Below are 23,977 nucleotides of genomic sequence, written 5' to 3'. Positions count from 1 at the left end.
GTCTGCAAAACTAATAGACTATAAAATCCGTTAGAAATAGCTATGGGCAGTTATCTATTTCTAGGTCTGTACACGTTTACTCTATTTACAATATTTAAGATATTTTCAATTTGGAAGACAATTTTCGATTCCTGACACAAAATGAGACATTTGCACATTTCCGTATTTTTACAAGAGTTCCACACTCTCTACACTACCTTTTCTTGTTTTAAAGTTTTATCGTTCTTATTCTCTCGCTTTTTGTAAGGTAAAACTCGTGGCAAGAAAAATAGCGCAAGGTACATAACTTTTCGTTACCCATTGGGTCTAAAGGGTCTGTGGGTAAACATCTATCCATCAAAACAGTTCAATTTGCACGGTTAAATTGAATGCTTACCTTGAGACTGCGAAGACTATTTTGTTGAGGCATGCGTAGTACATGTTGAAGGTAGTCATTTAGTGGCTTTTCAGGTGATCCACCGGTCGAGGAAAGGAAACCGATTGCAATGTCGAGCGACGTCAGCACGTCACAGACGTCTGTCAGTGAGCGAAACTCGCCTAGAATTTGACTGCTTACTGCTGAACTCAATGGAACCTAACAAGACGAACAATTTTTTTGAGTCCTCGAAAATATACACTTTACTACACGATCACAAAAATCTAAATATGACAATTAACCATCTACATGTGCAATTACGCGACTGTCACCCGGGACCGGTAACGTTTTTAATATCCATCCTGTAAATAAGATCTGAAAACCTGTCCGGCTACTTCCTTGAAAGAATCGCCATGGTGTTGCCAAGGAAAATATGTGCCACTTATGTATACAATATCAACACAGTCATTTTCAGTTCCAAACCCATTGTATGTTATTATTAATGTCGTTTCTATCACCAATATTGTCATAATAAGTATCACCATTATTGGTACAACAATTATTACTAATAGCATCATCATTATCTTCATCATAGTAACTTCTCTCACTACCATTGTTTTCTTGCTAATCATTGGCAACTCCAGAAGGAGCTGGTGGGTCACATATTGAATAGGAATCGAGCACATAAGACGAAATGTTTTACCTGTGGCCGGACCTTGTTTTTCACGGAAGTGAAAACCGAGTCTAACTGGGCGTCTTTGCTGAATGCAAACCTCTCGTCCTATGAAATAAATACGATATAATGCTCAAAACCTCTCCTTTAGGAGTGAGTAAATAACTCTGGTAAAGACTTTGGACTGAAATTTCAGGAAATATTTTACAAACGTTGGACATCATTATGTATATTTGAAGCTACTTCTTACCTTGAAATCAATAAGTGGTCTTCCCCTTATGAACCTGTCAATCAGCTGTCTTTCAAGGGCTTCCCAGTTGTACTGAACCAATGTTCCCCGACCCACCTCTAGAGAGTAATTACACTGCGCCAAGACAAGGGGTAGAAGATCTCGTTCGGTGTCGTATGAAATCAGATGTGACTTTGTCACGTCTTGCAGCTGTATGTGGGGCAGGTCTCTAGTAATGACAGGGAACAATGACATCACACATTTGAAATAAAGTTCAAGTGGTTGCAAGGATACCCAAAGGCTACACAAAGAGGTTTATCATTAAAATCAGTTATTCTTAATTCGGGTCTATATCTACTTATGGCTAGTTTACGGAAAACATGATGTTGATTGCCGATCAGTTGTGATCATAGAATATTCGTATTCATAATTTTTCTTAAAACGTGAAATGTCAGCTCCTAGTCTTCAAAGCGCGAGATGAAAAAATAATTGCCAAATGACATTGTAGAAAGAAATTGTTAACACGTTAAAATTGGTAAATTAATCGTTGAACGTTCAGCACATTGGCAATATAGAGCGGGAGCGATGTTTGAAGCTACAAAAGGAAATTTACTTCATTGTCGACGCAGCATATCGTCTCACTGAAACTTAGAATAGGACTGAAAGCGTTGTGAGGTCATTTACGGTACTACTAGGAAAGTAACTCTTAGGGTGGGTGGCATGGGGAAAAGGTTCCGTCATCGCACTTACTTGACTTTACCGCCCATCAAGTTTTGATATCTTTCGTTGAACTCGTTGTGAAGCATGGTGAGGAAAAATACCAGAGCCGTGGAACAGATACCCATGCCGGAGGTACTTGGCAGGAGTATAGCAAGTGGACGTGAATTATCCATGGACTGGTCACACAAGTCCTTTGGAGGACGTAGACGCCCTGTTTAGGACAATGAATGGTTGAGAAGAGATATACTACATATGTAGATACAATCATAGTCAGTGGTCTGGGACAGTAGCACTTTTAACCTTTCTTTTGCTCCTCTATACACCCCGTGGCTCTACGCTGTGCGGACGAGGGGGGAGGAGGGGGGGGAAGGAATGAGAAAGAAAATGAACTTGAACTTAGTGAATCGTTTGTAAAAGGCGGGTAAAATTATGTCCTGAGTACCTTATGCATGTTTGGTTTGTGCCGTTTAATAACTTGATAATACCGTAAAATCTAATAGGTTTACGACCTGCTTCATTCGTGAATACTCGTTTACAAATGCTGCCAATCTAGGCATACCTTGCTGATCAAGACTAAGCCGCACAAGGTTCCATGCCACGTTAAAGCTCGCTATCAGTGACGCAAGTTCATCTTTCTCTGTTTCTGTGAAGGAAGACAAAAAGTCAAGGGATTGGATATAACAGAAAAAATGAAGGAAAAAATCACTCGACAGTCAACTTACTTGAAGGAATATTCCGCAGGAATTCTCTTATATTCATGCGCTGCGCTTCAGTCCTGTCAATTCGACGATGGAATTTGTCCATCAGAAGACGCTGTAGTTTTATAATGTCGGGCAGAAAACGGAGAGCGCGGAGTTTGTGTTCCTATAGATAAACAACAAATAAATGTAAACGGCAAAAGGACTGACAATTGATGGATGACATCTATCGGTCCATCATCATCATCCGTTGGTGCTGCTCATTACCCAATAGCTCGTACCTCATGTTTTAAGAAAATTTTCAGTTCAACATAGTCTCAGTTAAAAGCACACTTTACAACGAATTACGAACTTCAAAAGCAAAAATGGTTCTCTGAAAGCAAACATACGAAACGGATGTAAAAATTGGTTAGTGAAAGTAGTTTAATATGGTTTACCTGCCGTAAAAACTCCGCTAATACTTTGTTCCTCTCAGGATCAGTGGAAAATACCTCTTGTTGAAATGTGTGCGCAAAGTGATCAAGAGTCACTTGAGTCCGGTATCTCCATAGGGCAGGGCAAGTGGGAGGGATACCACCAGTCAGAGCTTCAGTAGAGACGTCTATCTCAAACAGCTGACGCAGTAGGGGATTGTTACCTGTGGAAACAATCAAGGGCCATCAATTTGATATTTTTTCTTGAAAAAAAAAAGCGAGAATTGTATTTCCACCCTCTAAACACGGACTTGTCGATTCTCCATCTGGTTCACAATAATTTTATTGAAAATGAGTTGTAACAACTGGCGTAGGCCTACAGCAAGAGATTATAAACTCTCAGCAGCTTATAATCTCTTGCCTTAAGTATAAAAATCCCGGAAAATGGCCTAAAAACCAGTAAAGAAATTCTCCAAAAAAAGGAACGTAACTTTTAATTTTATCCCGCAATTTTTTTCCTTAAATACCGATTCATCTAAATTTTCCCCCAAATAATCACATACAAAACCACGAGATTCCTGTGGTGAAATTGCATGGAAGCACCTTCAAATTGATTTAAAATGATCATTTATTTACAGAACAACGTAAGTGGTTCGTCTCCTTCCATATTTCACTTTCAAACAAACAATAACGATGACATCAAACAGTTAGCAGAGTATGTTCTACGAACCACGTGAATTCTTTTTAATTTATCGACTCTATGTTTCCAAACATTTTCATCTAAATATCCTTATATGTTCTAAAAATCCTCAAATTTTCTAAAAATCCTGTTTGTCTCTAAATATCCTAAAAATATCTAGTCCTAAATTGCCAGTACTTTAAGCCCATAATTAAACGAGTTGATGGCTTTTCTTACTGGAAGGGTACCAACGTCCAAGGTCACATATTGTTATTGTTTCATGAGGAAATGAACTCACCGAGCCTCTTGTCACTAACCAACATTTGTAAGCACCGTTGAATTTTCTCTTCAAGGTTCTAAAAGATAGGAAAAGAAAATCGGTGACTCGACAGATCACAAAGTAAAACCTGAACTATTACAAAAATCTGACATACCGTTAACAATGGAGTCACAACAGTGGCACTGAAAGCTGCTTCCCATGCTCTCCGAGACTCCTTCGATCTCATGTCATAAGCAAAGTCTGCGGCCTGTTGCGCTAAAACGTTTCAAATCTCATTAGATTGCAAATGAAACTGCTTCAATGGGTTTCTATCTATCCGTCTAATAAGATCAAATATTTGAACCCATGGCACAAACATACGTTTGACCATACATAACTAAAAATGTGTAGGATCTAAAATGTAACAGAAGAAACTTTCCTACCGTATTAGGGCCATGATATGCACTTTGTAATTTTTCCTATTCATTTGATATTTATGCGGAAAAGTCCTATTATGAGGACTGGTGCGAAAAGCAAAGGGACTTTAATTACGATTGGCAAATTTCCGAGTTTTTTTCGTCATTCTTCGAAAACGAGAAGCGCTATGGTATCGAGAATTCTTAAAAGCTTACCACTATTGACATGCGCGGTCATCTGTGCAAGGACCATGTGGATACAAAGCACCGTGTCGTCCACACTCCTCCCCAGGCTTTTGGCGAGAACTTCAAAGTCCAACCGCAGGTGATCCCACAAAAAACGTGTCAATGCCGCTGGTGGAATTGTCGGATTGATGAGGTTGGAAATATTCTAGACAAAGTAAAATAATCAAGACGAAGTTTTACAGGTGTTTTAAAACTTACCCACATAAGCATTCGTTAATGCTTACTTAATAATTTAATTCGCGGGCCATCAAATGTATAGAAAGGCAGAACTTAATTCATACTTTTTTGGTTTAAGTATATATAATTGCCGTTTTATCTAAGTACATAAAGCACCAAGACACCTTCTCTAAACATTTCTCCGACTAATTTAAAGTTTAATACCTCCTACCTAATCCCTTTGAGTGATCCATTTATGATCACAAAAAAACTGAGCTAAAAAGCAGAAGGAGCACAAAAGCAAAAACAACGATATCTTCAGAAACAATGACAAATGAGGTAAAGGACACTAAGGAAAGATACAACTTCCTTTAGTCTTCTCAGATAATTCCTGATACCTAAAGAATGAACCAAAGGAAGAGGTTGTGATGACTCCCAGAGTAACATACTGACAAGTTCTAAATTCACATTTTCACCTCTACTAGTTTTTTCTATATGAGAGGGGTTACTTATTAAACAAGAAATAATTAGCCCTTTTCAAGATATAGTCGAAGGGATAAGGGACCAGCTCACCTGTGGATGCCGGTGGGCTCCTTCAATCATGGCACAGTGCATAAGAATCCGTGTAATGCCGACAAGAACAGGCGACAAGTTCCTTTCAGGAGCAAGACTTCTGGACCTGGTATTAGCATGGCCAAGCACGTGGCCCGTCACTGTTCGATCCCCCCTGCAGACAAAAGATAACGCAATCAAAGTTTACATTTTTTAACTTCGGTGTTATTTAATGTATTAAGTAAAAAAATTTTCAACTAAAATTACTTCCGGGAAAGTAAATGGTCACCAATAAGCAAAAGAAATGGGTTAAATAACTCATCCAACACCAAATGAGATTACTCATGTACAACTAAGCCATCAGAGGTTACACGAGTAAGTTAAGCATAATTTGGGTACCATTAAAGAAATCGTCAAAAACCATTAGTGTCTGGGAAGTTGCGAAAACGTTTTCAAACCAACGCTCTATAGGGCATACAGTACTTAATGTATTTACCCATGTAACGGAACGTTTAATGTAATCAAATAAAGCGCTATTCCATACCTCTGAGCCGCAGTATTTCCTTGTGAGAGACGATACCCAGCTCCCCCTATTTGGACCTTGCACTCAGGGCAAACCTTCACCTCGACGGGGCGACCACACTGTAAAAATAGAAAAATAACAATCTGAGGACGATACTCAGTACCAGCCATACGGGATAGAAGACGCGATTGCTGCAATGTCTACTTGAGTTTTGAATACACTAAGCGGCGAAATTTCCTTACCCACAGTCCTTTCCGTGGAAAAAACTTGATATTAAAGTATAGGTGGGGTACTATATCATCAATGTTTATCGCCACCTATCTATGACTAGTGCCTAAGACCAACGTGCTCACGTTTCCTTGGTTAAAATTTCGTTCCTTACCAAATGATACTGTCTACAATGATTTAAGCTGAATTACGCAAGCAGAGGCCACTCTTGAGTTAAAAGGTGATACTTACATCTCCGATGTAGTAGGGATGTCCTTTTGGGCATTCTGCAAAAAGATAAGTATGTCTCCCGTTGACATAAAAACTTACATTCCACCATCTAACCAAAATTAAATTGTTTTAAATATCTTGAGCTACTTACGATACCAGCTCCCAGTCTCACGCATTCCCGCCATTGCTTCCTCAAGGTTGTCGTCTGGCATTGCGGGTAAATAGGCATTCTGAGATACAAACGAAAGAAACTTTATCAAAAGGAAATCACTTCGTAAAACTATTATCAATTTAGCAACTACTAGCATTTAGTGAATACAAACAAGGCTTAGTTTGGCTTTCTTATTAATCTTAAGCGTACCATCAAAGCCACAGGATTGTCCATAAGTTGACGCAATGGCTCGCAAATAGTCATTTGATTTGTGCACTGTAGCACAGCAGTAGTATGAACAACAATTTCCGCCAAACTTTGGTCCGAAGCTGATCGACCGGGAGCTACTCGGACGCCAGGAAACCCTGCATCACCTTGGGTGTTGTTTAGAAGCTGAATGGCGAATTGTTGGGCCTGCGGAAAACAAAAGTTGTTAAAGCGGAGAAACTGGTGACCAAGGGGAGTTAAAGAGTCCACATGAAAAGGTAAAATTGCAGAAGTCACCCAGAAATAACATGCTCCGTTTTAACTCACCCTAGCAGAAAGCTGAGCACCTTCACTTATAAATTCTTGAAAACACTGGTGAGCCTGAAAAAGCAAAGCATTTAATAAGCTATCAGGGACTACCGCTTAATCTCATCGAGGTGAAAAATCTAAAACTGCAGCTAAAAACCCTACAACGAGGAAAACCAATCACGATTTTCCCCTATGTTTCTTCATCAAGTACTGAGATTTTAACCTTCATCGAAAGAAAGGACACAGCGCATGTATTCATTTCCTTGTTGTTTACATGTATATAAACTTCTTTCCTAACAAAATCAGGCTTGCCAATAATATTCTGTTTATCGACGTGTATGACTCTGTGAACTACCTGTGTAATACGATATGAAGGTATGTTGATGTTTGGTCAGTTTATTGACATCATAAGTGCACCTTTACGAATAGCAACAGACCTCCTTTCAGTGGTTTATTAGAGTCAGCTAAGCATGTATCATGGTTACATAAAAAAGACTGTTAGTTTCTTACTCTTGGGGAGAGTTGTCGTTGAGTGGAGGTGAAACCATAGCAAGTGGTCACTTCACGATATTCAGACAACAAAATCATGACATCCCTCACGACAGGCGGCAAGACAATGCTCTACAAACAATACAGGAAAGATAAATTTCATCGCCAATAAAAGACAGCATTTACTTCTACACTATAATATCTTTTAAAACAACTCGATGCACGCGCTTTGGAAACTGCCTTTCTCTGTCACGTAGTTGAGTAGTTTTCGTTTTCTTCGCAGCATTACATTTCGCTTTTCCAGTATTTTATAATCATATTCTGAGAGTATGCCTCGTGGTAGAAAAATGCGATCGAAAACCACTCATTAAGTTTTAACTACACGGCCTCGTTTAAGACAACGAGACAATCAAAACTATTTCGAGTTTGAGACTAAAGCGATCAACAGTGTGGATGTAAACAGCTATAGGCTGTCTCTTACGGTTTCGTACCTGGAGCGCGCTATTTAACTCCTTCGGTGTACCACTTAGCACAGTCTCTGCCATAGCTTCTCTGATTTTCTTGTACTCCTCTCCGTATATAATAAACCTATCAGGAACAATATCTCCTTGCTGGAGAAGACAAAAAGGGAAAATAAATGAAGGGCATTAAGTTTACTACAAAGGGTTAAAAGAGAAAAGAAGCTTGTAATTTAAAAGAGATTTATGACTAAAATAAGAGGCGAAGGTATTGACCTAATCTACTTCTTCACGCATTTTACCTGTTTGTCTCTACTCTCTGGTGGCAAAATCCACTCAGACTGCTTTTTATCACACAAGATATTGATCGACTCCACACCAAACCTCCTCGCTAGCAGTCTCAGAAGGTACAATCGGGGAATCTGGCTCAGACTCTTGTAGCACATTCTCCTTGCTCCTTCAAAAAGGCTTTGTAATTCGTTTTGTACAACCCGATCATTCCACGGACCGTCTTTTTCTGTGACACTTTCGTACATAAACTTAGCAACTAATGCTAAAGCATAGCGCGCTTTAGCAACGGCCTCTAAAACATCTACATCGAGGTCTCGAGTGTGTTGCTGTGGCGAGTTGGAGGTAAGCAAAGGAGAACATTCATCGCAAAGTTGCTGAGCAAGTTTAATCATAACAAGCAAATTGTCCGAGGCTTTAGAATACAAGCTGATCAGGGAGTCCTGCAAACAGAGTGAACGACAAAGTAGTGAGAAACTTCTTCAGATTATCTTTTGTGTGCAGCAATGGACAGAGTATCACGCTATCTTTGAAAAGATAGTTATTTCTAGAGAGATATTAATACAGTGTAGTTATTCACAACAAGGAAAGCATTTTCATAATTAAGTTAGGTTGATCAATGTGATTCCTTGTGATGATAAATCGCCAAAACAAAAAGGAAATAACTAAAGGATAAATAGAGTACTGAATCTCTTACGGGTCAGAACTAGATCAAAGGCGAGTGCTGAATAAAGAGCCTGTTCCGTAAACAATAGCAGTACTGCGTATTTCAAATAAATTGTAATTCCAAAGCTCACCTCCCAACAGTGCACAAAAAGTTGACAGACTTGTAACAAATGACCTGTTTCTGGTCTAAGCTCTCGAGCGCTGGCCAAGTAGTGTGTTAAATGCTCTTTTACTTCCTTGTCACTGAAAAAAATAGTGATAAAAATGAGCAACGATAAAGAAAAGGGAAATCACGATCGTAGAAAGAGACTATGACCTGACATAACATTCATAATAGGAAAATAAAGAATTTGATTGATACAAATAGTGAAAATAATTGCCCTAAAGACAAAAGGTTTCGAACCCTGAGGTTAAAAAAAACCAAGGAGTGATTTTCGGCTGGTGCCGCACCATTATCTAAGGAATTTGTCAACCTTGGTCGGATGGCAGAGCATTGGTTTTTCTACCTTAAGCCCCACAAATAAAAAACGTATTGCCGCCATTAACAGCTGTACATACCCTGCTCTCAGGAGTTGTTGTAGCAGAAACGATCTAACTACAGGTGTTGCATCAATGCCATGTTCCGGAAAAGGAGAAAAATCCTTAGTCTTTGAACTGGCTTCTATCACATAACTCATGAACATTTTAAACAGTTCAGGATCCATAACACCTTCATCGTCCTTTGTGCCAAAACAGAACAATGAGACAAGCTCCATGAAGAAGGAGTTGCACCGACGACGGAAATCGAAGTGTTCTCGAACAGCTTTCCTGTAAATATAATTGCACACCCAACTCGGTCAGTGAATGGTTCTTAAAATAAGGGAATAACATGCGAAGCGGTTATATCTATCTCCAAAGACTTTTATGTCATTACTACAGTGTATAGCAAATGATGATAAGTTTACAAAGAGGAAAGCGCAACTTTTCGTTTGATTCTCCATTATCAATCTCATCCAAAACGCCTTGTGCGAGGAACTTAGACTTATGCTCAAGTTCAAAATTCTTTACGAAACTGAAAACACTTAATGTATTTTTCATTAGTTCATTTTTTTCGTTGATTGATGGGGAACTTTTCAATTGAGTGTTGAAAGTACTATGGAATGGCCTGATTTCGCTTTACTGAGCTTTACAATGGATCTAGAAATTTGCCCCATTCTCCCAGTCAATCAGATGAAATTCCGACTTGATCACGCGTGTTTACCCCTTGAATATGGTTGTTTCCATGTAAGTGAAACTGATCTGCAGGCCAGTTGACTTAGGGCGAACCGACCTATGGGCGATATGAACTGTAGGCGAAACAAATCTGCAGGCTACCTGACTTGGGGGCGTATCGATCCGTAGGTAAGATGACTTGTGGGCAAAACTAACCTGTTATTCGAGATGACTTCAAGCGCATATGTGTTTTCTTCATTAATTCTTTAGAGCACTTGTTTTCTGATTGGCCGTTGTTTGATTGCTTTAGTTTTGGTTTTTAGAACAATTAAATTTAACGCGCTTTAAAACATAGGTAACCGTTATTTCCACACATAGTCCTATTATATAGGGCCTCTTGCACAAAATACAGGTATTTACGATGGCTCCCTGTGCGAGCTTGGGCTACCTGGGCTACAATAAATACATTATACCTTACAAGTTTGGTGGGTAAGATCTTGAAATCATCCGGTACGTCTCTCTTGCAGCACGGACATTTTCTCTCCCTTTCAATCCAGCTAGTGATGCAAGCAAGGCAAATTACGTGACCACAAGGCATTTTGACAGGATCCTTCTGAGCCAGACCATCCAGACACACAGGACAGGTGTTCACACCATAACTGTGGGACAGAAGAAATGCTGCTTAAGGGCTACAACGAAAACTATCTGTGTAAGTTTTAGACGCACGCACGGGAAGCACGATGAACGTTGGAAGGAGAGGTTCACTCTCATCGAGGCGAATCGATGGCAAGAAAATTATCAAAAAAGATTTTGAAAAACATCAGTAATACAAGCGCCTTTTTAAAAGCACAATGACAGAGATCCAATTCATGACCAACTATCCTAACATTTTTACTGCCATCTCCTTACCTGGTATAACGTTTACTAACAGCTTCGCTGCAATCCACAAGAAACTTTTCAATAACTCGCATTGTTTGCGGCTTTGTAAAGTCTGTCTCATCACCCAACGCCTGTTAGAAAGATTGTTTTGGAAACAGAGGAAACAGAAAGTGAAATCTAAAGTCAAAGCACTAAGAACCACAACACACTCTTAAGCTATTCAAATACAAGCATAGATATTTCGACCCACCTTCCACAGTTTAAAAACATTCCTCACATCTGCTGGGTGGCATGCAACTGTGCCAGGGCAGGTATGTTCAATAAACAATCGCACAGCACTTACTCTCTGCCAAGTTGACCTGACACAGAAAGTTCACGAAAGAAAAAAAAAGTAGTGATATCGGATACAATAATATCCTTACCTATTGAGTTTAGGTACAAGCTCTAAAAAGTAATCTTGACTGCGGTTATTATTTCTTTTGAGTGTACTTCAGGTAAGAGGTTAAGAGCCAAAAGCAAAGCGAATTCCACCGAAAAAAACTGAAATGTGATTAGTCGATCTAGAATTTTAAAAAGTGCAATACCTGCAATTAAGTAGAATGTGGTTTACTTTACGGCCATACTGTGAAAGATTACTGATCATGTTCTCAGCACTTGTTCTGATACTCAACACTCTGTTACACCATACTAAGCGAGTCTGTGGATCGTCAAACTCTTCAGCACCAGGTTCAAGTTTGGACAAGCAAATCTCTAGAGCGACGGCATCCAGGACCTTGAAGGTATTATTGCATCATATCAATCTTACTGCTACACTGTTTTTATTCATAATTCAAAAATATAAGTGCGTGAAACGTCCTAAAGCGTAAAAGGCTAAAAATAAGAAGGTTAAATTTAATCTCATGAAATTTTCGATTGAAGGATTACTTTTCAAAACAAGCAATAAGCTTACCATCTCCGTTTCGCTTGGAGGAATAACTTCCCGAAGGCTGGTGACAATATCTGGTTGAGCCTGTACTAGTTGGCAGAAGTTCGTCAAACGTTTCTCGATGCGATCATAAGCCACGTGGATGAAAGAGATGGTGAGGGTGAATTCCTCATCCGAACATGTCTCATCATGCAACTTGCGAGCGGCCGTGACAATAGCTTGACTAATCAGCTGTTGAGTAACAAACAAGAATGAATATACTACCAGGCTTCTGAAAAAAATTAATACAAAATGAAAATTTTTTACATTCTTGGTAAGTTCCAAGGAGGCAATTTGGCGATAGCTCGAAAACATAAAATTCAAATTGCCACAGATTCAAGATAAAATAGAAGCAGCTGGGTCGATAGTCTCAAGTTCACCCCAGGTTCTCGGTCCACATGTCATTCAGCTGGTAAATTTTATCACCATCTACAGAATAGAAGGTTGGCTTCGTCTCTACTAATGTGTGACAAACGACAGATTATTTCCCAACATAAGTCAAACCAGGCGAGAAAGGCTATACGCTAGGTTCACATATGCTTCACACTATGAGGTGAACAGAAAGGTGACGTGAAAAACTATATACAAATGGTCCAGGTAGAGGATCTTTCAGGCTGGTGGGTGAAACTGGTTTACATTCCTGTACGAATTTGCATTTCTTTTTCAACTAAAACAGCAGCCCCTTTCTGCCACTGATTCGATGCATGTCGTGCATAATTCATATGCGCTTGCTACGACAAAAGCAGATCTAGATTTCGTAGAAAAGAGATAGGAGAATCCAATCACCATTCTTTATGATGTCCTACCTCTTCCTCTCCAGGAACTGTTGGTTTGTGGACCATGTGAACGAAGTCGTGAAGGTAGCGCATCACTGCGGCTTCCTCGTAGCCTTCATATTCAGTTTCTTCGAGCAGTCGTCCGATTTCCGAAGTAGTCACTAGGTCGCACAAACACCGCTGAACTGGGGTGTTTGTTCTCGCTTATAAAAGAATGAAACAGCAATGACTTCAAGAACCTTCCACTTTCGTTTATATGGCGAACGGAATATATTTATTTTTGACTTCGTCAAAATTTTTTTTTTCAATGTTAGCTAAATCAAGACGCATACGCAATACTGTTTGGAAAAGAAATGAAAAGACTCGAGGAACTTATGCTATAAACTCAGTGAGTCTCACATGTGAAGTCTACCGAAATTAAAACTAAATAAACAATTAAAACTCGCCAGTTCTTTTTATCCGTGCGTGCAGATTTTGTTTTGAGTTCTGTACTAAACAATCCTTAAAGTTTAGCGTGTTATGAAAGTATAACGCACATTGTTGTGCTTTATCGTTGAAACTAGAATGAAACTACTTCATGGGTACGCTGAATATTTAAAAAAGTGTTTACCTGCAATACTACAGGCCTCTTTCCACATAGCATCAATTCTCTCTTTAATCAGCCATGAGAAAGGAAACTGCAGGTCAAAATTTTGTCTTTCACACGCAGAAGTCATTACTGACACGCGCTCCCTTATGATGCCACTCTCAAGGGACAGAAAGCTATCGTACTGAAGTTCAACTATATCTTGGCTTTGGAAAAGTGATATCCAAAGGCGTGACAACCAGGTACCTTCACCCGTCACAAGTTCCAAGTTAGAATCGCGGTCCACAAGGGCAATAACTTCAGAGAGAATTGGTATTACTGACGTATATACTTTCTGCCACAGTGCTTTTCTGAATGTTCCATTTTCTTGGATCCCGGTACCACTCAAAGCTTCTGAGCGTAACCAGTCAATGGCTTTCGTCCCAGCCCGTTCATCCTTTTCTTGAAGTAGTTTGTGGATTCGCCGAGACAAAACCGTAGCAAATGACAAATCTGGCAGAAAAAAGATAAACTCTAGTTAGATAACCTTTAAAAACAGGCGAAACCTTATAAAATTCGAGCATGTTTCATTTAAATGGCAAATAATCAATTCTCGCCTTATACCGTAAAAGTTGACTTAGTGCCCAGTCGGTCTTTTCCGAAGTTCACTTAAGCAGGGATCCTGCTTAAGTGAACTCCAAGGCTTGGAGCCTATCTATTGCTAGAAAATGGATTATCTGAAGCTAAACCGATCAGCCGCGTCATCTCAACTAAATGCTAGAAAAAATAATCTAGAAGTCCAGGCACGTTAAATCAAACATCATTTGAGAAAGAAAAGGAGGATCTTAAACGTTCAGACAGATCGGAGACACTTATACGAAAAAAGTGCTGCTTATATTTAGGAACTTAGATAATGGAGGCGCCTATAACAATAACACGTTCGAGTTGGGACACTCGGCATATCGTTAAAGTAAAGAGCAAAGAGTCCTGTTATAATTACCAGTCCCACTAGATCTGCAGTCCGGGAGAAGACTTAACATCAGTTCAATCCGGCGTGTCGATCGTGACGGACGCCAGGACTCTTCGTCAAGTCTTGCAACGGCAGCTTGAATACAGCTTCTCACAAGACTGACAATATCTACTTTATCCAAAATGGCATCAGTCCCGGAAACATCATTCGACGCCTCCATGTCGATATCAGCCTCTGTTTCCTCTTCCTCTTCAACTTCCATATCATCAGCCCGTGTGATGGTCGGTGCTACGTCAAACAAGTTACTGATTGACCGGTCCACCATAAACTGGATGGCTGGTATTTGACCTGTCGGTGGGCGAAGTTCATCGATGTGGACAGATATCCAGCGTCCTCCTTGAAAACCAGCAAAAGTTGGACAACCTCCAACAAGACGAGGCAGTTGAATGATGAGAACAATATGCACGAATGACGAGGGAGCACACCCAACGCTTTCTAGAAAATCTTGCTCTGCTGTGGTTCTTTGTTCCACTAGCAAGTGACGAGCACAGGGGATCAGTTTGCTATTAATATCTCCAGCATCACACTGGACCATGAGCAATCCCTCTCTTCCACCAAGTTTCGCAAAAAAATCCCTGTGAACACGAATTAGTATTAATGGAATTTACAAACGATATGAAAATTGTTTACTAAGTTTTACTACTTTTTACTACTTCATTACAGACAAGAAGTTTCATTAAATTATCTATAAATAGTTATCAAACAAATACCTAGCATTTGATCTACCACTTACAAAACGTCCTCACCTTACAGATGAGCAGAACTGTTGCCCTGTGTGGAACTGCTGCAGACTTAGACATGAGACGTTTGACAATGGCAAAGAGGTAGCAGATGAAATATCTTTCAAATCATTCGACGACAGCAACCTAGCATGAGTCGTCACCTACAAATAGTTAGGAACATACGCATAAGTATAGCTTCCCTCAGAAGTAATAAGTATATGTCACCAGATTTGCAACTACATACTCTGAAAATATCCATGTACAAGTACAAATTTTCTCAGCAGATACACAAAGCAGGAACATAATACATAATAGCGGAGCTCGCAGAGCATAGGCCCATAATTATGCAAAATAATAGAAACCTATCAAGCCGAAAAAATTTGGATGTACGACCGTACGAATGTGCGACCGTACGACCGTACGACCGTACAACCATACAAGGTGCTACTTTTAATATGCGTGGTCGACTGTACCGCGGGCACGCCAACGCCACAGCTTTGTTCAGTAGTCCCGTGGTCAGTGCACTGGGCTCCGAGTCGGACGACCCGGGTTCTAGTCCTGGCCGGGGCAAGGCGTTGTACCCTAGAGACGTGCGGGCAAAAAAATATGCGAGCTCCGCTTTTAGGCTTGGCTAAATCTATATATTAACTTAATTAAGACGTAAAAGCAAATGTATGGAACTTCTGTAGTACTTAAGTAAATATGCCAAAGCACCCTCACCTGAATCAAAGTTCCCTCGGGCTGGCCCAATTTCGTTTCTTCTGTCGTTAACACATTTCGAAGGAAAGCTGTTAAACTTGAATGTTCCTGGCTTGTAAAGTAAATCTCCCATAGTTGGTCTGCCTGTGTAGCAAGCTTTGTATGAACCAACCTTGCCACAGCATCAGGTGTGGCGCACTGCAACAGCAATTCCTGGGATTCCTTCAGGACCTACAACGTCAAATGTAATGAAAAATTCAGGATTTAAATTAAAAGACCATTTGAAAGAGCAAAGATACCCTACAAAACGGAAATACACGTGCTTCTTACTTCAGCTCTTACAGGTAGGAACTGAAAAAGTGATGATAACGAAAGAGTATATTTATGCCTTTAGGATTACTTCAAGACATTACTAGCAATGTTGATAACTACATTCTAAATAACGTACCCTTTCCGAAAAATTCTTGTCGTTGAAACGACTGTACAGTTCATCCTCGTCTAAGTCACTGCATACTTGTAGCACTACTGATGCTGCAGTATCGTCGTGGTAACCGACAAATGCATCACCAGGTAAATATTTCCTTTATGGCATAAAGTCAAATTTTTTACATTCAGTGATCTAGGTAAACTCAAACAGCATGATAATAATGCGTTAACATGAGTTTTAGCCAAAAAAATTATTGAACTAAAAAAATCCCCGTTCTGAATACAACAACAAACGCCCTAAAATACAATTTTAAAATAGCGAAAAACCATCGTTGAAGCCCTCTGTGATGAAAACCTGAATCTAAATTTTTTCAAAATTTTACTGACCATTTTCTGTCACTATTTCTTATTCTTTACTAGAAATCGGTCGTTACCTGATCAGACAAGAGAAAGAAATAATGGGTCATACGGAATTCGTTTAAGGGTAAATGATGCCAACGCCTCTGGCGCACTAGCAATAGGACAAAGTGACCTAATCACGCATGAAAATTGTGCTGCCAGGCTTTCTGAAACGACATTACAATCTACTATGAAGTAAACATAATTCTATGAGAAATGAGAGTGTTCTAACTTAAATCCAACAAATGCTTAGAAATGAAAGAGTCAAAATTTTAGCTGTGGCCAGATTCAATACATACCTCATCTGTTGATGTCGCGGAATGTTGACGTGGGAAAATCCGTTGACCCAATCATTGAGTTGATCTACAACAACTTTTTGCGCAGGACTGAGACTGGCTGACGTCACAAGATAATGTTTCTCCAGGCGATTGATGAGGGGTATTGGAAACTTACTGTAAACGACGTCTTTTTCGGCAATCACAACGAGTCTGTCCATGAAGATTTATTGTATAAAAAAATGTATTAAAATACACACAAACATACAGCTTCGTAGAGAGAACAAATGGGATTTACTTCCCAGACTTCTTCTTGGATGTATTGTAAAGAACCAGGAGAAAGTGCTCTAAAATGAATGCTTCAAAGAAGAGTACGATCAGTTTTGTTGCGTATTGAAGCAGGTCTTGCAGTTTACTATAGAAGGGATTCCGTCTGTATCCTAAGTGAAATACAAACCGCCGTTATACTTACCTGAAATCATTGTGTACACGGCACTTGAAGCGGTGACTTCCTAGCCCAAGGTCAACAAATTTCTGATCTCCACAATACACATAGTACTGAGTGATAAGATTAGAACACAGTAAGAAAAACATGCACTGCATGACAACGAGAGACAATGAATAACACCGATGCTCGAAGAACGAAAAAGAAGAGAGAAAATGGAAGATTACGAAGCTACTGATGCGTGCATTTTCTGGTGAAAATAAAACGAAACGGACAAACAGACCGAGAAAGAATTAATGATAACGAATGATCCATTTTGAAAAGATGTAAACCAGACAGGATTTCTCAGTGCTTGCTTCAGTTTAAAATGTACAATTCGTTACAAAACTTTCTTTAACATCATTAGAATGTGCTGTACTTTGACGAGAAAAATTAATTGAAAGAAGATTTTTTTCTCCTATCCATACCTGATTCAAAGCATCGTAGAGACTCTCGTAGAGACTCTCTAAATTCAGAAGGATTACAGTCCGTCCTGTCTCCATGCATACCTTAATTCGATTAATGTCTCGGCAAACCTGTAAATATGTGCAACAGAAAAGGGTCGCAAATTCAAACCACTACTCAATCGCCACAATTTATGCCCCAACAGAACAGCGTGTCCACTATGGTTTTAGTTGGACGGTCTAATCGACCAGTTTCTGTGTCAATTCAGCAGTTCTACTATAAGGCTTTATGGGCCATAGGTTTAATTGATCGTTGACTACTCGTACGAAACATACTGATATCAGTAACTCCAGTTGGTCCTATGACCAACGTTAAAACGATCAAAATGACTAACTTTGACGAATATTTTCGTTTTTATTCGTTGTTATCTAAACATACTTAATGGGACGAGTAGCTCCTCTTTCACTTTGATATTACAAGTTTGGTCAATTTGTTCAAGTTGCGATTCTAGCCATTATAGACGCCAAAGATTACAGCCGTATCCTCTGAAGATTATTTCAACAGTTTCAAAGGAGCATCCTATTTACAAGTTGAAATCAACGCTTTGACTTGTCAACCATCAAGGTGAGTTCCCTAAATAATGTGGAATAACTGCAATTAGTTATGCCACCTTATTCAGAAGTCAAATTTAGTGTGAATTACATTATTTAATACGAGTGTTACAAAGTGTAAGTACCTGTGTGTACTCCTGATCTTTCGGAAAGCTGCTCCCAAAAATTACGACAGGTTCGTCACCAGGTCGAGTTTCATCACCGGTTCGAAGTAACTCTTTCAAAACAATCGGCAGAGCGGCATAATTCTCTGTCAATACCAGTAGGTATCGACTCTCTCTTTTAAACCAAAAGAAAAACACCTTTTAACAAGAACTGCTCCACTTATTAGATTTTGAATTCTTAATGCACGGATCTGATTTTGCGTAAAAGATTATTAAAGTGTTATCGTTGATTTTACATGAACAAACCGCTAAAACTTTGCCTTGACAGTTTATCTAACGATAGATAGCAGAGCCGAGCAATTGAGCCCTGCTCAGTGATGAATTAGACAATATTGAACGTCTTCCTTACCCTTTCGTTTTCTTTTGATCTTTAAGGCTGGCCTTGATCAGATTCACAGCAGACAACGGATCTTCATTTTGCTCCATCTTCAAGAGACAAGAGCCAAGTAGATATGCATTGAAGAAAAAATGACAGTGGCCTGCTTCAGCGGTGATAACATCAATAGCTTGGTTCGTTCAATGCGCATGTGACAAATGCATTCGAGTTAATATCTTTGACCTCTTTTCTAACGATGACAATTTATTTTCATTCATTTCTTTTAAAAGTATTTCTAACAAATGTACAGATTATTAATATTACAAAAACAAAAGGTATGGGTAAACTAGAAATAAAAAAAATACCGATAAAACACATACCATGCGGCTTCCACCCAAAGCGAATTGTTTGAAAATTTCCACAGGTTCAATCTCATCCAGTCCCCCAAAGTTTCTTCTTATGGCATGTTCTACCTCAGGCCAACGTGGCTCACGACCTTGCTCCTCAGCAATTTTGTACACCATTTTCACAAGGCTTGGGGTAAAAAGAAAAATAATTTAAATCCGTTCACTGCCAAAATTTGATAGACGTCAGCTGCAACGGAATTTAATTTGGCTACGAGCCTAAAAGTTTGTATCACATTGAAAGGCGACGTAAGAAGAAGTTACACGCTAATTACTGCTAAGAAGTAGAGTTGAATCCCATCATCCTGATGATAAATCTAAGCTTCCATTAGTTCCTAAAAATATTTTACCGACTGAGGGATCTTCCTTGCCAACTACTTTTATTACAAATGGAGAACTTGAAACCTGAAATATTCGTTAACATAGCAGCCAGATGGTGAACGAAAATATTTAAAAAATGCGTCAACTTAAACGATTAATACAAGACATAATTGCAGTACAAAAGCAAGGATTACAAAGTATGTAACTAACCCATCTATTGTAAAGAAAAAGGGACAAAATAGGCTCGCATGTAGGACGCTACAGTTTTAAAGCCCGTATCTGGTCAGTTCTGCCCATAGAACTGCAACATTTCTACATGAGCGTAACCTCAGAGTGGCTAGTAATGACGTATGGTCAACCAAAGATGACTAGGGTTCAGCTACAACACATAAGCAGCTAATCAGTAATAATGAGAGAACTATCAGAATTAACATTTCAATCATAATGCTACCTGTAAAAATCCCGAAGGCCAAAAAATTCATCTTTTTTGGACTCCTGGAGGGTCTCAGACTCTCTTTGATTATCGTACAATTTTTTGTAACCGAGTGCCAGGGGATTCATTAGTGGTCCAACAAAGCTTTGTATGCGTTTATTGGTGGAACAAATGCCCCTACAGAGAAAGAAAATTTATGTTGTGAACGTTTCCTGCATGATAACAAGTTAAAAATCAGTATAAAATATTACATTCCCAAACCGTACTTTAAATTCCTGTTTACAAATTTCATCTGTCACAAGTTTCTATTTCAATACTGAAAGTAGGAAAATAAGGATGCTGTCACGGTTTTAAGTCTGTAGATCGCAGGCTGTCATTATCAAAAATTATCTGAGGGAAAATCTTACATTGCACTTTCCACAAGTTCTTCAGAATCAGGCAGACCACGTGATAACATAATTCCACGGTTCATTTTTGCGGGGTCTAGAGCCCAGTTAGAGATCCCAATGAACGCCACTCTTTCTGGAAGTTGCTCTTCATTGGCAATGATGTCATCGGTTAAGTTCACCCCATCTTCAAGCAGCGGATGAAGAGTTTTCAGGGGCATCAAAGGTGAGTCTTCAGCAAGGCCAACCTCGTCCAAGACCACAACTGATACATACTTGTCTGGGTTGTTGGCTTTCTGTAAGTTACTGCAATTGCGAAAGGTTGCCATGATCCCTTCAGCAGTTGAGAGCGGACTGCACTGATAAGAAATCATCTGGACCTGGTCAAAAGTAGAATCAGTAAAGCCGTTCCATCAACTGAGGGAACTTAGTGAGTATACTAATTTCCCCTAATGATTATTGCTTCGAGACATTCTTTTTCAATTATGAATACACCCAGAGCATGCATCATTTTGTTTCAAAATGAGCTTTCAATTTCCTCCAGAACGCGCCATTGCATCATTTTTGAAAAGGGCAGCTTGTACATACATCAACTACCTACCTGCTTGAACGTCTTGAAGAGATCAGACCTTGAGGCATCTCCAAGCATGTTGTCAGTTACAACAGTCTTGGCAAGTGACTTGGAGCTACCCGGTTTACCGACGACAAACAGTGGAATCCTCAGTTCAATACATACCACCATCATGAACACATTTTCGCTCAATGCTGTATTGCGAGCAATGTTATCCCCAAGTTCCAGTTCATTCAACACTGCCTTCTGACAGCTAGGGGACGATAAAGCACGAAACAAATTCACAAGGTAAGTCCAATCATAAACAGAAATGAAAAAATGCTCACCCTATCTCGACCACAGGGTACACGATAGATGTTTGTTAACATTACCTTGTGATTTCCTTCAGAATACGTTCTTGTCCGCCGGGCAATTGACAGGGGTTTGCAAAGCTTTGAGCAACGGCTTGACGATATGGCTTTCTGTCCTGAAGGCGTGCGTGATAACAAACCCCAAGGGAGAGCACAACTGCTCGAGTAACATCATCAAGGGGCTAATAAAAACAGAAGAATAAGAGTGGAGTTATAATAGTTGCATCTCTTAGGTTATTGATTCATGGTCTTTCTGAAAGTCAGACCTATGTGTGCATGCTTGTTATAAAAATTCGCTTATTTCAATTTATAAAAAGTACATTTAGATGACCTTTCAAGTAATTGTCAGGACAATGGTGTCATTCCATGAGTTAGACCCTGACCTTGGTTGCTTAAGCTAAACCAAAGAAAAAAATAGACCATCATTGCCCTTTACGAAGAAAAACCAGAAATTCACCATAAGCGAAAAGCCAGATTGAGGATGAGTAGTGCAATACAAACGAATAATCACATCAGTCTACAGTGTGAAGCGATCGCGAGAACAACATCAATGCTGCTCTTACATGATGCTGGAAAGTCATTAAAACTGCGTTACCTGATCCAATTCATCCTCGTCATACTCGACATCGCTGTCGTCATCGTCGTCATCACTGTCTTCATCGGTGTCATCATCCATTAATGGATTGAGAGCATTACGGTGATTGTAAAACCAAACCATCACATTCATTGCACGTTCAACATCGCGAAGACTCACAAAGCTGCACTCATCCTGTTCGGTTCGGTTCAGTGTAATTATTTGAGTAAAGTCAGAAAAGAGTTGCGTTACAATAGAATTCCTACATTTCCTATTTATCTACGATAAGTCTTCGAGCCACGCCAACAAATTTTTTTAGAAAGCTTGACCTACCGTTTGGTCCCTCATGTAGCGCTGAGAAGCAGTAAGTATGGTTGTCAAGGCTTTCACGAGCGAGGCATCTCCTGGAATTTTCTCTTCTTGTAAAACCTTGTTTGAAAAAAGGTAAATAATGTTTCCTAAATTGACAGGTCTCTAGGTGTCTCTTAAGTTTTACTCTTCTTCCAAATGAAATCAAGGTCTGGAATTTTGATCTTCCATCTTCTACAGATCGAACAACGAAAATAGACTCACAAATCTGGTGACGATTTGACGAATGTAAAGCTCCTCAATTTCAGGCTTAAGCTGACCAAAGTCCCATACCAACGGACGCATGCTTTCTGGTAGTGCATGCACTCTGTACACCAGATGCCGAAGAGGAATGTGACCTTTAAGATTAAAAAAAGAAAGATCTGTAGGGCGGAGTCTTTCTCGGAAAAAATGAGAAAGTTAGCATCAAAAAAAATTAAGTGCTACAGGCACATGACTTTAAGACATGAGAAGACTCAATTTAAATCGTTGGCGTTTATTTTATACAGTGCATAGACGCTAAAGGTCACAGCAGTAAGCCCCCGTGCGATGAGCCACTCCTGTCCCGAGAAAGCATCCGTGCCCAAAAATTCACTCTAAGTGAGCTGCATGTCGTTCTCTACATATGTTTATCACTTAGTCAACAATGCTATAGATCAGATATTAATTCACAAAAATTTTATACCAAGGCGATCCTGTGTCTGTTGCGTGGTGACATGGTACCCCAGGCCAGCTGACTCCAACTTATGAATCATTTCATTTGTATGTCTAAGAAACAAAAGTAAAAGAGCTGTTTTGAAATGACACTTAAAGAAAAAAAAAACCTAATATATATATGTAATACTCGAAATTCGCCAAAGGTGTTCAACGTACTTTCTGTAAGGATTGCACGCTGCTATGAACTGTAATCTTTTAAGCCCTACTCCTATCTTTCTGCCATTGACTCGGCGATCGACCATAACCTCTTTGATCATCCCCAAAGCATCAGTTGTGTTAGCTTCGTCAAAGAATAACACCGTATCGATATTCAACGTTTCGTTCACAATAGCCATTGCCTCAGCCTCCTCCACTTTCTTCTCTATGTCTTTGTAGGTAGTACCTCCATGAACCTGTCATTTAGATTAGGTAGGTGTTAATATTATGACGATCACCTGGAGAAATGTTCAAATAGAAGATGAGAAAATCTCCCTGTGTCACTGCGTAATCTGCGATCATTTCGCGTATTCTTTCACCGTTTCATAAAAGTTAAAGCGGGAAAAAATGAGCTATTATCCTTATTGCGTAATTTCGAGACAAACATTGGCTTACGAAAAAATAAAGGACTTGGGAAAGTCAAGGTTTAGGACTGCATGAGATAAATCGTTGAGTGCACGAGCAAGTAACGCTGATTATGGTGGTAATCGGACAAAAAATTTTCAAATCATACTACTAGTTAGGAACTTGGTTACAATAGACTGCAAAAGTGTATTCAGATATCCATAAAAATATACAAAACAACAACCTGTTAAATTCTTACCTTCATTAGAAGCATGTTTTTAGGTCCACCAGGCCCAGACTGTAAGCCACACATGTATCGAATAAGGCATGTTTTACCACAGCCAGTCTCACCCATAATGACCACAGGGATGCCACACCTTGGATTTATTAATTTTAAGATCGAGAGAGCCATGTTAGAAACTGAAAATTCGTCTTGTTTTTTATGTAAAATTCCACAATTTCCATCTGCTCAATTACCATTAATTGTCTAACAGTTTTTAAA

The 23,977-nt window shown here is 39.4% G+C and overlaps 1 protein-coding gene across 1 annotated transcript in view; it reads right to left on the bottom strand.

The window, feature by feature from the left end:
* Window positions 1-23,977, bottom strand: part of LOC113682411 (E3 ubiquitin-protein ligase rnf213-alpha) — a 53,746-nt gene that overhangs the window by 2,236 nt on the left and 27,533 nt on the right. Inside the window, exons 37-84 of the mRNA XM_089204515.1 lie at window positions 23,735-23,852; window positions 23,092-23,327; window positions 22,904-22,986; window positions 22,444-22,577; window positions 22,204-22,299; window positions 21,892-22,065; window positions 21,318-21,478; window positions 20,977-21,199; window positions 20,397-20,755; window positions 20,008-20,166; window positions 19,212-19,365; window positions 18,865-18,941; window positions 18,477-18,630; window positions 17,764-17,871; window positions 17,324-17,409; window positions 16,876-17,064; window positions 16,200-16,332; window positions 15,773-15,982; window positions 15,077-15,213; window positions 14,301-14,905; window positions 13,346-13,813; window positions 12,766-12,938; window positions 11,945-12,151; window positions 11,580-11,767; window positions 11,246-11,354; window positions 11,026-11,126; window positions 10,590-10,775; window positions 9,484-9,732; window positions 9,057-9,168; window positions 8,274-8,702; window positions 8,005-8,124; window positions 7,535-7,645; window positions 7,043-7,096; window positions 6,719-6,922; window positions 6,509-6,587; window positions 6,379-6,413; window positions 5,941-6,038; window positions 5,418-5,571; window positions 4,659-4,833; window positions 4,202-4,302; window positions 4,066-4,123; window positions 3,113-3,312; window positions 2,700-2,841; window positions 2,537-2,620; window positions 2,008-2,188; window positions 1,279-1,486; window positions 1,059-1,136; window positions 377-574 (exon numbers count right to left, since the gene is read on the bottom strand). Coding sequence (XP_089060641.1) covers window positions 377-574; window positions 1,059-1,136; window positions 1,279-1,486; window positions 2,008-2,188; window positions 2,537-2,620; window positions 2,700-2,841; window positions 3,113-3,312; window positions 4,066-4,123; window positions 4,202-4,302; window positions 4,659-4,833; window positions 5,418-5,571; window positions 5,941-6,038; window positions 6,379-6,413; window positions 6,509-6,587; window positions 6,719-6,922; window positions 7,043-7,096; window positions 7,535-7,645; window positions 8,005-8,124; window positions 8,274-8,702; window positions 9,057-9,168; window positions 9,484-9,732; window positions 10,590-10,775; window positions 11,026-11,126; window positions 11,246-11,354; window positions 11,580-11,767; window positions 11,945-12,151; window positions 12,766-12,938; window positions 13,346-13,813; window positions 14,301-14,905; window positions 15,077-15,213; window positions 15,773-15,982; window positions 16,200-16,332; window positions 16,876-17,064; window positions 17,324-17,409; window positions 17,764-17,871; window positions 18,477-18,630; window positions 18,865-18,941; window positions 19,212-19,365; window positions 20,008-20,166; window positions 20,397-20,755; window positions 20,977-21,199; window positions 21,318-21,478; window positions 21,892-22,065; window positions 22,204-22,299; window positions 22,444-22,577; window positions 22,904-22,986; window positions 23,092-23,327; window positions 23,735-23,852 — 8,098 coding nt within the window. The remainder of the gene's footprint in view (window positions 1-376; window positions 575-1,058; window positions 1,137-1,278; window positions 1,487-2,007; window positions 2,189-2,536; window positions 2,621-2,699; window positions 2,842-3,112; window positions 3,313-4,065; window positions 4,124-4,201; window positions 4,303-4,658; window positions 4,834-5,417; window positions 5,572-5,940; window positions 6,039-6,378; window positions 6,414-6,508; window positions 6,588-6,718; window positions 6,923-7,042; window positions 7,097-7,534; window positions 7,646-8,004; window positions 8,125-8,273; window positions 8,703-9,056; window positions 9,169-9,483; window positions 9,733-10,589; window positions 10,776-11,025; window positions 11,127-11,245; window positions 11,355-11,579; window positions 11,768-11,944; window positions 12,152-12,765; window positions 12,939-13,345; window positions 13,814-14,300; window positions 14,906-15,076; window positions 15,214-15,772; window positions 15,983-16,199; window positions 16,333-16,875; window positions 17,065-17,323; window positions 17,410-17,763; window positions 17,872-18,476; window positions 18,631-18,864; window positions 18,942-19,211; window positions 19,366-20,007; window positions 20,167-20,396; window positions 20,756-20,976; window positions 21,200-21,317; window positions 21,479-21,891; window positions 22,066-22,203; window positions 22,300-22,443; window positions 22,578-22,903; window positions 22,987-23,091; window positions 23,328-23,734; window positions 23,853-23,977) is intronic.

This window comes from Pocillopora damicornis, chromosome 4 (assembly GCF_964200805.1).
Source record: "Pocillopora damicornis chromosome 4, jaPocDami1.2, whole genome shotgun sequence".
Classification (NCBI taxonomy): domain Eukaryota; kingdom Metazoa; phylum Cnidaria; class Anthozoa; order Scleractinia; family Pocilloporidae; genus Pocillopora; species Pocillopora damicornis.
This window is presented reverse-complemented; position numbering and strand designations above follow the sequence as displayed.